The sequence below is a fragment of the Ochotona curzoniae genome, unplaced genomic scaffold (genome assembly GCF_017591425.1).
Source record: "Ochotona curzoniae isolate NIBS_2020 unplaced genomic scaffold, NIBS_Ocur_1.0 scaffold_1852, whole genome shotgun sequence".
Classification (NCBI taxonomy): Eukaryota; Metazoa; Chordata; class Mammalia; order Lagomorpha; family Ochotonidae; genus Ochotona; species Ochotona curzoniae.
The window spans coordinates 36,439,242-36,451,075 of NW_024467087.1; the positions used below are offsets into that span (position 1 = coordinate 36,439,242).

General features: G+C 51.3%; 1 protein-coding gene across 1 annotated transcript; it reads right to left on the minus strand.

Moving 5' to 3' along the window:
* Window positions 1–544: 544 nt before the first annotated feature.
* ARMCX4 (armadillo repeat containing X-linked 4) lies at window positions 545–11,606 on the minus strand. Its single transcript, XM_040999987.1, has 10 exons — window positions 11,501–11,606; window positions 10,923–11,005; window positions 10,340–10,423; window positions 10,072–10,221; window positions 9,901–9,984; window positions 9,511–9,602; window positions 7,250–9,160; window positions 5,981–7,129; window positions 3,552–5,860; window positions 545–2,255 (listed from the first exon to the last, which is right to left on the minus strand). The coding sequence occupies exons 6-10, from the start codon at window positions 9,587–9,589 to the stop codon at window positions 849–851; spliced, it is 6,855 nt and encodes a 2,284-aa protein (XP_040855921.1). The 5' UTR covers window positions 9,590–9,602; window positions 9,901–9,984; window positions 10,072–10,221; window positions 10,340–10,423; window positions 10,923–11,005; window positions 11,501–11,606; the 3' UTR covers window positions 545–848.
* Window positions 11,607–11,834: the final 228 nt, after the last annotated feature.

Sequence of the window (11,834 nt, forward strand, 5' to 3'; positions counted from 1 at the left end):
CTGCCCCCCAACTCTAGCCCATGCTGCACACAATGCAACCTGTTCATTTCCCATTCACCCTGTGAGTTCCCTGGTCACAAAAGGCCTTGATGTCTCCCAGAGGTGTACAAACACTGTCCAGACACCCCAGCTTAGCAATCAGGGGTGTTCCATGGATGGAATTCACCCAGCTGGCCGACTCTGTCTCCCACCACTCCCCTCCCCACCCTCTGCAGGCCAGGCAGCTCCACCTTCGCCCTAGTGTAGGATTCCCACTGTTACACCTTTCTTCCCACTCCTCCTTCCTTGAATGCCCTCCTGTGCCTTATCCTGACCCTTTGGTGCCTTGTCCTTCAAGTCCAACTTGCCTGAGTGCCCCCGCCCCCACACGACTTGCCCTGGCTCTGCTGTGTGTAACAGTTTTTGCCACTTCCGAGTCCTGACGAGAAGCATGTAGCCATGATGGGAGGATCCCAGCTCCCCTACCGTCTTCTCGTTGCCATACAGCTGGCCTTTCCAAACAGAGCACAAACTCAAGGACAAGGACAATGTCTGTTTGTCTGCTGCTTAAAACACACAACTTTATTGATGACAGAAAAATAAAATCTCAAATGTATAAACATAAGTCCACACAAAGGACCAAAGATTACCTTAGTTATAAAGAATCAGTTCAGTTCTGCTCATGAAGCATACTTAAAATATCTTAATCCAAACAAGATAAAAATCATCACATGTATTTTTAGTACAAGTTTTCATTCATTTGGTGTTCATAAAATGGTCTAGGCGTAGACCATCATAGGTAACATCAGATTCAAAATTATAATGCAGTTTACAATGTGCATCATTCAAGTTTGAGCATACATAGCCAATCAGAGTTTACTTATTAATATCTCAACTCTTTCTTTCACCTCAGGGTCACTGCATTCCGCTGCTAAAAGTCGAAGTTTCTTGGCACATGCTTTAGGCCGTTGGAATAGAAAGTAAAGGGAATTTTTACTGAATTTGTCTTGAGTAAATGCTTTTGACCTTCTTTTAAAATGATAATTTATATTTTCAAAGAGTAAAAGAGCATTAAGAATATTCTCTTTTGTCTCCTTCTTGCTAAAAATGTTAATCAGTGCTGTTGGTGCATTAGCAATGAGCAAATCTTTTGTCATAGATGGATTTTTAGAGAAATTCACGAGCATTCCCAAGACATGGTCTTTAGTTTCTCCACTTCCCACAGTTAACAAACGAAGAAACTCTGAAATATAGTTTGTAACCATATGCTGATACTCACTAGTAATTGTTAGGTGCCTTATCAATCTTAGACCAGCCAGTTGCACATTTGAGTTCAAAGGATAAGTGACTGTGTCTTCACATACTTGGTTTAAGTATGTTTTAACCTTCCTATGGTTTTCAGCAGCCACTGAGATATTATTCAGTGCATTTAAAGCCTTCTGCCTAACACTGGGGTGGGGATTACTAAGCAAGCCTTCAATAACTGAGATTCCACCAACATTACGAACAACTTCATGGGAATAAGGATAATCAGCACTGTTATACAGAGCATTATTAGCTATCTCATGAACAGAAGGGTCTTCGGTCATCTCAATCATGCAAATAAGTTTCTCAAGGTCTCGTGGATCCATATTAGCTTCAAATTTACAGCGGCAGGACCAGGGCCGATTTTTTTCTCCAGTCTTGTTCTGTTTTCTGAACTCATTTCCAGTTAAGAAGCCAGGCTCATATCTTGAAAATTTCATTTCTGACCAGATCACAGCTCCATCCCATGACCCCATTCCTGCACCAGGAACCATGGATGGATACAAGCCTTTTGACTTGGCTAACGTTTTAGCTTTGTCTTTACTTGTGGATTTATCGTCACTGCCATTTTCATTACCAGTACTGAACCAAGACCTTATATCAACACCATCAGCAACCTCAAACTTATTGTTAACGGCCCTATCCTGAATTGCAGACTCAAAATCAATCTTTTTTTCATTCTTGGATCTACACTCATTACTGTTTTCAGGCTCAGCCCAAAACAAAGATCTTAAACTGATCTCCTCAATATCAGGGCTGGAAGATCCACTCAGACTTAACTCATCTTCATCTATATTCCTAGCCCAAGTCCAGGACCCTGTGACAATCTCTTCCTCATCCCTAAGGTTATCTCTATTCCAAGACCATGATGACATCCTGGCCTCTGCTCCAGCCACAGCTCCAACCATAGCCCCAGCTTCAAACCCAGGTGCAGCCCCTGCCTGAGCCCTGGCTGCAGCCCCAGATGGAGTCTCAGCTGCAACACGAGTCCAAGCCCGAGCCTGAGCCCCGGCTACAGCCCTACTGCGAACTACAGCCCCAGCTGCAGTCCCAGCCAGAGCCTCAGCTGCAACTTTGGGCCGAGCTCCAGCAGCAGTCCCAGTCAGAGCCTCAGCTGCAACCTTGGGCCGAGCTCCAGCTGCAGTCCCAGCAGCAGCCCCAGCCAGAGCCTCAGCTGCAACCTTGGGCCGAGCTCCAGCTGCAGCTCCAGCAGCAGTCCCGGCAGCAGCCCCAGCTGGAGCTTTGGCTTCAACCTTAGGTCGAGCTTCAGCAGCAGTCCCAGCAGCAGCCCCAGCTGGAGCCTCAGCTGCAGGGCCAGCCAGAGCCCTAGCCGAAGCCACAGCTGCAACCTCAGGTAGAACCTCAGCTGTAGCCCCAGCCCGAGCTCCAGCTTCAGCCTCAGCTGCAGCTTCAGCTGGACACCCCGCCAAAGTTCCACCTGGAGCCTCAGCTACAGCCTTAGCCTGAGCTCCAGCTGCAGTCTCAGCTGGATCTCCAGCTGCAGCCACAACTGGATCTTCATCTACAACCCTAGTTGGAGCCCCAGCTGCAGCCACAACTGGATCTCCAGCTGCAGTCTCTGCTGGAGCTTCATTTGCAACCCTAGCTGGAGCCCCAACTGGATCACCAACTGCAGTCTCAGCCGGAGCTTCATCTACAACTCTAGCCGGAGCCCCAGCTGCAGTTCCAGCTGTAGCCACAGTCACAGCCACAGCTGCATCCCCTACCTGAGCCACAGCTGCAGCCCCAGCCAGAACCTCAACCTCAGCCATAGCCTCAGCCCTAGATGAATCTGTAACAACAAGTCCAACCCCAGCCACTATCTCAGCTTCAGCCCCAGCCCCAGCTGCAGCCACAGCCTCAGTATCAATCTCAGCTGCAGTCCCAGACAGAGTCTCAGCCACAGCTGGAGCCACAGCTACAGCCGGAGCTGCAGCCACAATTGGAACCACAGCTACAGCTGGAGCCTCAGCCACGGCCGCAGTCGCAGCCACAACTGGAGCCTCAGCCACAGCCGAGGCCACAGGCATAACTGAAGCCGAAGCTATAGCCAGAGCTGGAGCTGCAACCACAGCTGGAGCTGCAGCCATAGCCACAATGGCAGCTGGAGCCACAGCCACAGCTTCAGCCCCACAAACAGCCAAAGCCTCAACCCCAACCTCAGCTGAAGCCTCAGATGGAGTTTCAGACATAGCTGCAGTCATAGCAGGAGCCACCGTCACAGATGCAACTTCAGCCACAGTCCCTGCTGTAGACACGGCCTTAGCCTCAGCCCCAGCTGCAGCCCCAGCCTCAGTCTCCACACAGGAACCAATATAAGTTGCATCCTCAGAGCTGATCCAGGACCCAAGACTTGCCTTATTCTCAGTGTCAAATCTAGAACTGGTCATGGCTTCTTCTTCTGATCTACATTCAGTACTGGGCCCACCCTTAATATCAGACCTAGGCACAATAATAGCTCCTTCCCCTGTCCAGCACCAAGTTCCTATAAGAGCCTCACTCCCAGGCCCAAACCAGAATCCTTCATTGGCTTCCACCTCAGCACTGACCAAGAACTTTCCACTGGTCTGGTCCTGAGATCTATCCCAGGAGCCTCCACTGGCCTGGTCCTCAGGTCCTAGGCTAGACACTGCACTGGTCTCATTCCTGGGCTTAGATTCAGCCCAGGATTCTCCACTGGCCTGTCCTCCAGCCCCAGCCCAGGATGTTCCACTGACCTGAGCTCCAGCACCAACCCAGAATGTACCATTAGACTGGTCTGTAGGTCCTGACCTAGATGTTCCAATGACCTGGCCACCAGCTGCACCCCAGGGCTCTCCTCCGCTGGACTGGTCCTCGGGCTCTGGCCTGGAGCTTCCACCAGCCTGGTTTCCAGTCCCAGGCCAATACCCTACAGCAATGGCCTGATCCCCAAATTCAGATTTGGGACAGCCACCAGCCTGATTCCCAGTCCAGGATCCTCCAATGACCTGACTCCCAATACCAGCCCAGGACCCACCACTAGACTGAGTTGTGGGCACCAGCCTAGGTCTTCCAACATTCTGGCCTGCAGCCTCACCCCAAGGCCCTCCTCCATTGGTCTGACTCCCAGTATAAGCACAGAACCATCCAGTGCCCTGGTCCCCAGTGGCAACCCAGGAATTTCCAGTAGCTTGGTCTGCTGGATTGGGACCCAGCCTAGATTCTACACTAACCTGATCTCTAGCATCAGCCCAGGACCCTCCATTGACCTGAGCATCAAAAACAGGCTGTGCCCCACTAGCAGCCAAATCCTCAGTCCCAGCCTGGGACCCTCCATCAGTCTGGTTTACTGCTCCAACCAAGAATCCGCCATTGATTTGATCTCCAGAGTCTGCCCAGGTCTTTCCACTGGACTGATTCTCGGGTCCCGACTTAGACACTCCAGCAGCCTGGCCATCAGGCCCAGACCAAGACCTTTCTTCACCAGCCTGACTCTCAAATCTATGATTAGCCTCACCACCAGACTGCTCACTAGTCTCAGTCCAGGAACCTCCACCACCCTGACTGCCAGAGTCAGGCCAGGACACACCACTGGTCTGGTCTACAGGCCCCAATCTGGCTCCTGTACTGGCCTGGCCACCAACCACAGCCCAGGACCCCTTTTCATTGACCTGATCTTCAAATACAGCCTTGGACCCACCAACAGACTGATTACCAGGTGCAATCCAGGTCCCTCCACTAGCCTGATCCACAGCTCCAGTCCAATATCCAACACTCACCATATTACCAGTGCTAGCTCCAGCCCAAGCCGCTCCACTGGCTTGGTTCTCAACCCCTGTCCAGGATCCTCCAATAGCCACTTCACCAGCCCAGGACACCCCAGTGGCCTGGCACCCAGCCCAAGATGCTTCAGTGGCCTGACCCACAGCCCAGGACCCTGCGATGGCCTGGTTCCCAGAAACAACCCAAGTCCCCCCACTGGCCTGGTTCTCAACCCCAGCCCACCCCTCACTAGCCTGACTTGCAACCCAGAGCCCTCCACTAGCCTGTTCCCCAGCTCCTGTCCAGGACCCAATATTGACTTCATTTTCAGCTCTAGCCCCAGCCCAGGACTTGACACTAGCTTCATCACAGGCCACAGCCCAGGACCCAATATTGGCTTCATTCTCATCAGCCCAGGACACACTGTTTTCCCAGTCTCCATCCATGGCCTGAAACCTAAACTTGATCCACCGCTCAGCAGCAATCCAGTCCTCAACACCGATCCCATTCCAATAGTAGTCATGAACACTTGGCTGAGTCTTTCTGCAAGCCTGAGCACCAGTGCCACCCTCACTCTCAGAAGTGGGTATGGTCTCCCCTGCAAGCCCTGCAGAAACCTCACTAGCTGCTGTGACTTCTGCCTCAGAATTAAGTTTAGCCTTGTCTCTTGCCCCAGGCATGGCCTCATGCTTGGAAGTGGCCATATTTTGGAATTGAGCAGAACCCCTTGTGCCTGACCTAGATCCTGCTTTAAGTGTAGCACTGGAGTTACCCCTGACCTTATTCCTGGCACCAAGCGAGGACTCACCCTGAGAAGCAGCCATAGCCTGGGTCTGGGCAGAACCTGTTGTACCTGTCCCAGCCTCTGTCTTAGGCACAGAATTGGGATTGTTCCTGATCTTACTCCTGGCACCAAGCAAGGTTTCACTCTTGGAACTGACCACGGCATGCAGCTGGGTAAAGTCTATAGTGCCTGCCCCAGCCTCAGCCTTAGGCACAGCATTGGAATTGCCCTTATTCTTATTCTTGGCACCAGGCAAGGCCTCACTTTGGGCACTGGTCATAGCCTGGGACTGGACAGAGCCTATTGTCCCTGCTCCAGTCTCTGGCTTAGACACACCATTGGGATTGCTCTTGACCTTACTCCTGGCACCAAGCAAGGACTCGCCTTGGGAACTGGCCATAAATTGAGGCTGAGCAGAGCTTCCAGTATTTTTTCCAGCCTCTGCCTTAGGCAAAGTATTAGGATTGTCTTTAATCTTATTCTTGGCACCAGGCAAAGCCTTACCCTGGGAACTAGTTGTAGACTGAGGCTGGGCAGAGCCTACTGTATCTGGCCTAGCCCCTGCCTTAGGTGCAGAATTGCGATTTCCCCTGACTTTATTCTTGGAAGTAGGCAAGGCCTCATTCTGGGAACTGCCCACAGCCTGAGACTGAGCAGAGCCCACTGTGTCTGTCCCAGCCCCTGTATCAGACACAGCATTGTGATTGCTCTTGACCTTACTCCTAGTACCATGCAAGGTTTCACCCTGGGAATTAAGTACAACCTGGGGGCAGGCAGAACCAATTGTGCCTGCCCCAGCCTCGGCCTTAGGCACAGCATTGGGATTGCCCTTATTCTTATTCTTGGCCCCAGACAAGGCCTCACTTTGGGCACCAGTTACAGCCTGGGACTGGACAGAGCCTGTTGTCCCTGCCCCAGCCTCTGGCTTAGACACAGCTTTGAGACTGCTCTTGACCTTACTCTTGGCACCAAGCAAGGTCTCACCCTGGGAACTGGCCATAACTTGAGGCTGAGCAGAGCTTCCAGTACTTTTCCCAGCCTCTGCCTGAGGTACGGCACTGGGAGTTCCATTGACCTTACTTCTGGCACAAGGCAAAGCATCACTCTGAGAACTGCTGACAGCCTGTGGTTGAGCAGAGCCTACTGAACTTGCCCCAGCCTCTGCCTTAGGCACAGCATTGGGATTGCCCTTGACCTTATTCCCAGTACCAAGTGAGGCCTCACCCTGGGAAGTGGACACAACCTGGAGCTGAGCAGAATCTGCAGTATCTGCCCCACTCCCTGCCTTAGATATAGCACTGGAATTTCCCTTGATCTTATTCTTAGAACCAGGCAAGGGTTCCACCTGGGAATTGGTCATTGACTGAGGCTGAGGCAAGCCTAGTACACCTTCCTTGGTCTCTGCCTTAGGCACAGCATTGGAATTTTCCCTGATTCTGTTCTTAGCACCAAGCAAGGCTTCACCCTGGAGATTGGCCACAGACTGGGACTGACCACATAAACTCTGGTCTGCCTTGGTATCTGCTCCAGAAATGACATTAGAATCCCCCTTACCATCAACCTTGGAATCAGATGAGGCCTCATCTTGGGTCTTGGTCCCAGCCTGTGGCTGTGCACAGATTTTTACATCTGTCTCAATTCCTGCCTTACATTTGGTTTTGGTTTTAGTTTTGGTTTTGGCTTTGCCCTTACTTTTAGCTCTTGTACTAGATAAGGCTTCACACTGGTTCTGAGTTGTAGGCTGAGTTCCTTCCTTAGACATGGTGTTGACACTAGTCACACATTGAGGCTGTGTACAGGATAACACGTCTGGGCCAACCTCTGCCTTAACCATGGTATCAGAATTACCTCTGTTCTTATGCTTGGCATCAGGCGAGGGCTCAACCTGGGAACTAGTCTTCAAGTTGGCCCTGGCCTCTGCTTTAGCCATGGCATTTGGATTACATTTACCCTTAGCCTTGACATCAGGCACAGCCTTAACCAGAACACTGGCTGCAGTCTGAGGCTGAGCAGTAGCCTTCATGTCTTCTCCAGTCACTGCTTTAGATAAAACACCACTATTTCCCCTACAATCAGCCTTAGGCTCAATCACCACCTCAGTGAGGTTCTTGGACACAGTCTGAGGTTCTGTGCAAGATCTTATATCTGCCCTTGCCTCTGCCTTACAAGCACCATTAGTATTGCCCCCAGCACCAATCTTTGCCTCAAGCAAGACCTCAGACTGGGCCTTGGCAACAATCTGAGACTGAACAGAAGCCCTTGTGTCTGCCCCAAGCCCGCCCCCAGATATGGTTTTGAGATTTTCATTGCCTTCAGTCCCAGCATCAGGAGTGTCATCATCCCAGATCTTGGTCATAGTCTGAAACTGTGCACAAGACTTCATGTCCACTTGAGCTACTTCCCTGGATATACCACTAACATTTTCCCTGGCATCAGCTTGGGCACCAGGTTTGGCCTCAGACCAAGTCTTAGCCACACTCACAGTCTCTTCTAGGGCTATGGGCTTGGTCTCAGCCACAATTCCAGTCTTGCTCATGGTTCCCATCTTGGCCAATGCCCTGGTCACTGTCGAGGCCTCATTCTGTGTCACTGTAACTTTGTTAGTCTCTGCCTCTGTTTCAGCCAGTGTACAAGATTCAGCCTTGGTCTGGGTTATTGCTTCTTCCTTGGCCTCTGCCTTGGCAGCCAGTGCCAAAGCTTTAGCCTTGGTTTGAGTCACTGCCTCTTTCTTGACTACTCTCCTAGCCTCAGTATCAGTTTGTGTCACTGCCTCTTTCACAGCCACTTCCCTGGCTTTCGCCTTGGCTTCAGTCAGAGTCTCTGCCTCTGTCATAACCAGTGTTCCAGCCATCAAGTTGGCCTCACATTGGGTCTCTGCCTCTGCCCCAGTCATTGCTTTGGCCTGAGTGTTGACATTGGGGCTGGATACAACAGTGACTTTGGTCTCTAGTCCAGTCCCAGATCCACCTTCAGTTCCAGTTTCTGCTTCCGTCTTGGCCTTGGGTCTAGTCTCAATCTCTGTCCCAGCCATGGCTTCACACTTGGCCATGGTCTGGTTCTGTACCCCAAACACAGTTTCCATCTTGACTTTGGACCCATTTTTGTCAAGTCTCCTCACACTCTGGCCTCTTCCCTTGGATAATCTGTAAATGTAGTAGCAGGTGCCAGCCCAGATCATCAATCCTGCAGTCACCCAGCCCACTTCCTGAATGCGGCCCATGGAATCACCCCTGCTGGATTCGCCAAGGTACGGGGGGTAGGGGAGCTCACTCGGACTGGGGAAAGAGGATAGTAGGTCTGGGTGTAGGCCTGTGAGGGTGCTGGTCTTCAGCCACTCAAAGGCCACTACAGCTGCCACTGGAGGTAGACCTAGAAGTGGAGGAAGGAAATGGACTAAAATTTCTCTTCTAAATCTATTGCGTCACACAGATAGATACACAAAGGGATGGGAAAGGGCAGAAATTATGTGCTTGGTAGAAGAGTATGATAAGTAAACTTTCCCCTCAAATTTCATCCTAGCCCCACCTTCCCCAATGCCCAACAATTTTCCCCCTTGGTAGTTCCATACACAATACCATACACCAGATAAACAGTGAGAAGGAAGGTGGGAAGGCTGATGATGAATGGGAAAGAGAGAGAGAAGTCCCCAGATCTTGATTTTTACTGGACTTAAACCTACTCTGGCCACCATTCCCACAGGTCCCCACCCTCATACCAACCTTTAATGATCCAAGGCAGTTCCCTTCTCTTTCCTTCTTTTGCTTGATGATATAGTCTAAAGTAGATACATAAACGCATGAGATCTTTGGACCTAGAGACAGACAGACAGATGGAGGGACAGGAGGGAGTAGACATTTCATTCTTGACAGGACAGACATATAATTAGTTTTCCCTCAGTTGACCCAAATCCCCCCAGGTGTTATCACACTCTTTTCCTTGGACCAGAATGAAGGTAAGAGTGGGACATAAGTGATAGACATGGGGAGAAAATGACTAAGAAAAGAAGAGATCAAAGATCCTCCAAACTGGACACTGGCCCTTGCTACATATACACTGGTCTCCAATCAAACCACTGCAGGGTCTACCCAGGTAGGCGCCCAAATTCTTACCAATCTATCCTGATCAGAGGTACTGTCCTTTTCGTTTCTTTGCTTCCAGAGATCTCATGCACTACAGCAGATATGCAGGTAGCTCTATAGACATAAAACAAAAAGGAGGTAAGGGAGACCAAGCCCTTTGTAGAACAGACAAGCACACTGACCTGTGACCCCATTGCCTGCCTTTTCAGAATCTGGGACCAGCTTCCTAATGTGTTTCATCACATGGTCTCTCAGGTCAAAGTCTTCTCTCAGTCACACTCTGGCTCATGCTTACTTCAGTAAGGACTATTAGAATCCCTTGCACCACTCTCAATAGAAGGTGTGGCAGCACTACAGAAATTCAACAAAGTGTGAGACGGAAGTGTCCTGCAATGATATCCTGTCAAGTCTCAGCCACCCTCTAGGCCCACCCTCTGTTGCCATGCTCAGGCACTGCCCAACTACACACCAGTCTCCACGATCCCAAGCCAGTCTCCTCCTTTTTCCACTGCTTCCAGTAGCAAACAATCCTACTGTGGGCCTATGGGAAGACCTAGGAAGACAGAAAAGGAGAAGGTGAATATTGGATGCTTGTGATATTCCACATCTAAGACATGGGAACTGGCATCTGCCTTTCTAGACTCAGAGACCCATTTTCTGATACACAAAACCTAGGCCTTCTCCAGCACTGAAATGAGCAAGGTAGAAAAGAAGGCAGGCAGAAGAACAAGGAGAGACAAGGGCCAAATTATTTGTAAACTGCCTCTACAGAATGTTAAGGCTTCCCCCCAAAAGTCATCAGTGTTATCTAAAGTACACATAAAACCATCAATAGACAAGCTTGCTGTCAGCCTACAAAAAAAAGCTTGCTCTTCAGCCTACAATTTCGGGTAAAAAGTCCTAAGCATGGTAAGTAAATACAGTTTAGGCAAAGTTTCCTAATTAACCCTACTTCACACCCTAATCAAGCAATGATAGCGCCTAAGTTCCCGACAAGAAAATTCACATAGAACTTAAAAGGTTCACACAACACAGCCCATGCTTTCACTAACCTTCCAAAAGCCCATGTAGTGTTCTGTCCTTCTTCCCCGGCCTCAGCTTCAAACAGTGCCAGCTTGAATTATTGTCCGACACACTGGAGAGAGAAAAGGCACTGAGAGCTGGCCAGCACTCAGGCCACAAATTCCAATACTCGGCTCCAAAGCCGGTTATCCAAAGACCCTCCTCTCAGTCGTGATACCATCTCTATTGAGCCGGCTGGACATTCACTCAGGCCCACCATTTTCTCTGGAAATGCCACCGTGGCACGTCTCTTGCAGTGAAACAAGCAGGAAGCCAGCGGACATGTGGGGTCAGTGATTGGACTGAGAGAGGATGTGCATCTCGATCCGGATTTCCCTCTGGCACTCCCTCCAAGCCGCCCCGTCAAAGCCCATGGCTTCCCAGCAGAGAAGTGGGGGGGGGGGGGCGGGCGGGAAGGAGGAGAAGGGGAGGGGGCAGGGGACTCCAGGAAAATCAGAGGCAAAGGGAGGCTCCTTGAACTTGAGCCAGTAGAGACCTCACCCCAAACCCAGCACCCATCCGTCGCTGGATCTACTAGCGGCTACCGCCCTGGCCGCCAGGCCCTCACCTGCTCTGCTTTCCCCGGGCCCGATGCCAGCCCGCCGTGCGCAGGACAGCGGGGAGCTGCTAGTCAGACGCGAGTGACGACTGCACCCGAGGCTGCGTCCCTCTGCAGCTCGGGGTCACGTGACGGCCGCGCGTCACCGCCGCGCTCGCCCCCCTCCCCGGCCCCGCTGGCCAGCAGACGGTCAACAGGATCCCCCTCCCCGCGCACCGCCGCCCCCGCTTCCGTCCGTGCCCCGGCGCCACGCACCGCCCTGTCACTCATCTGCAGCCTCTCCAATCTGAGGGCCCACAAGTGGCATCACCGCCTTGCGGTTGGAGTATGCCTTGCCCTGGTT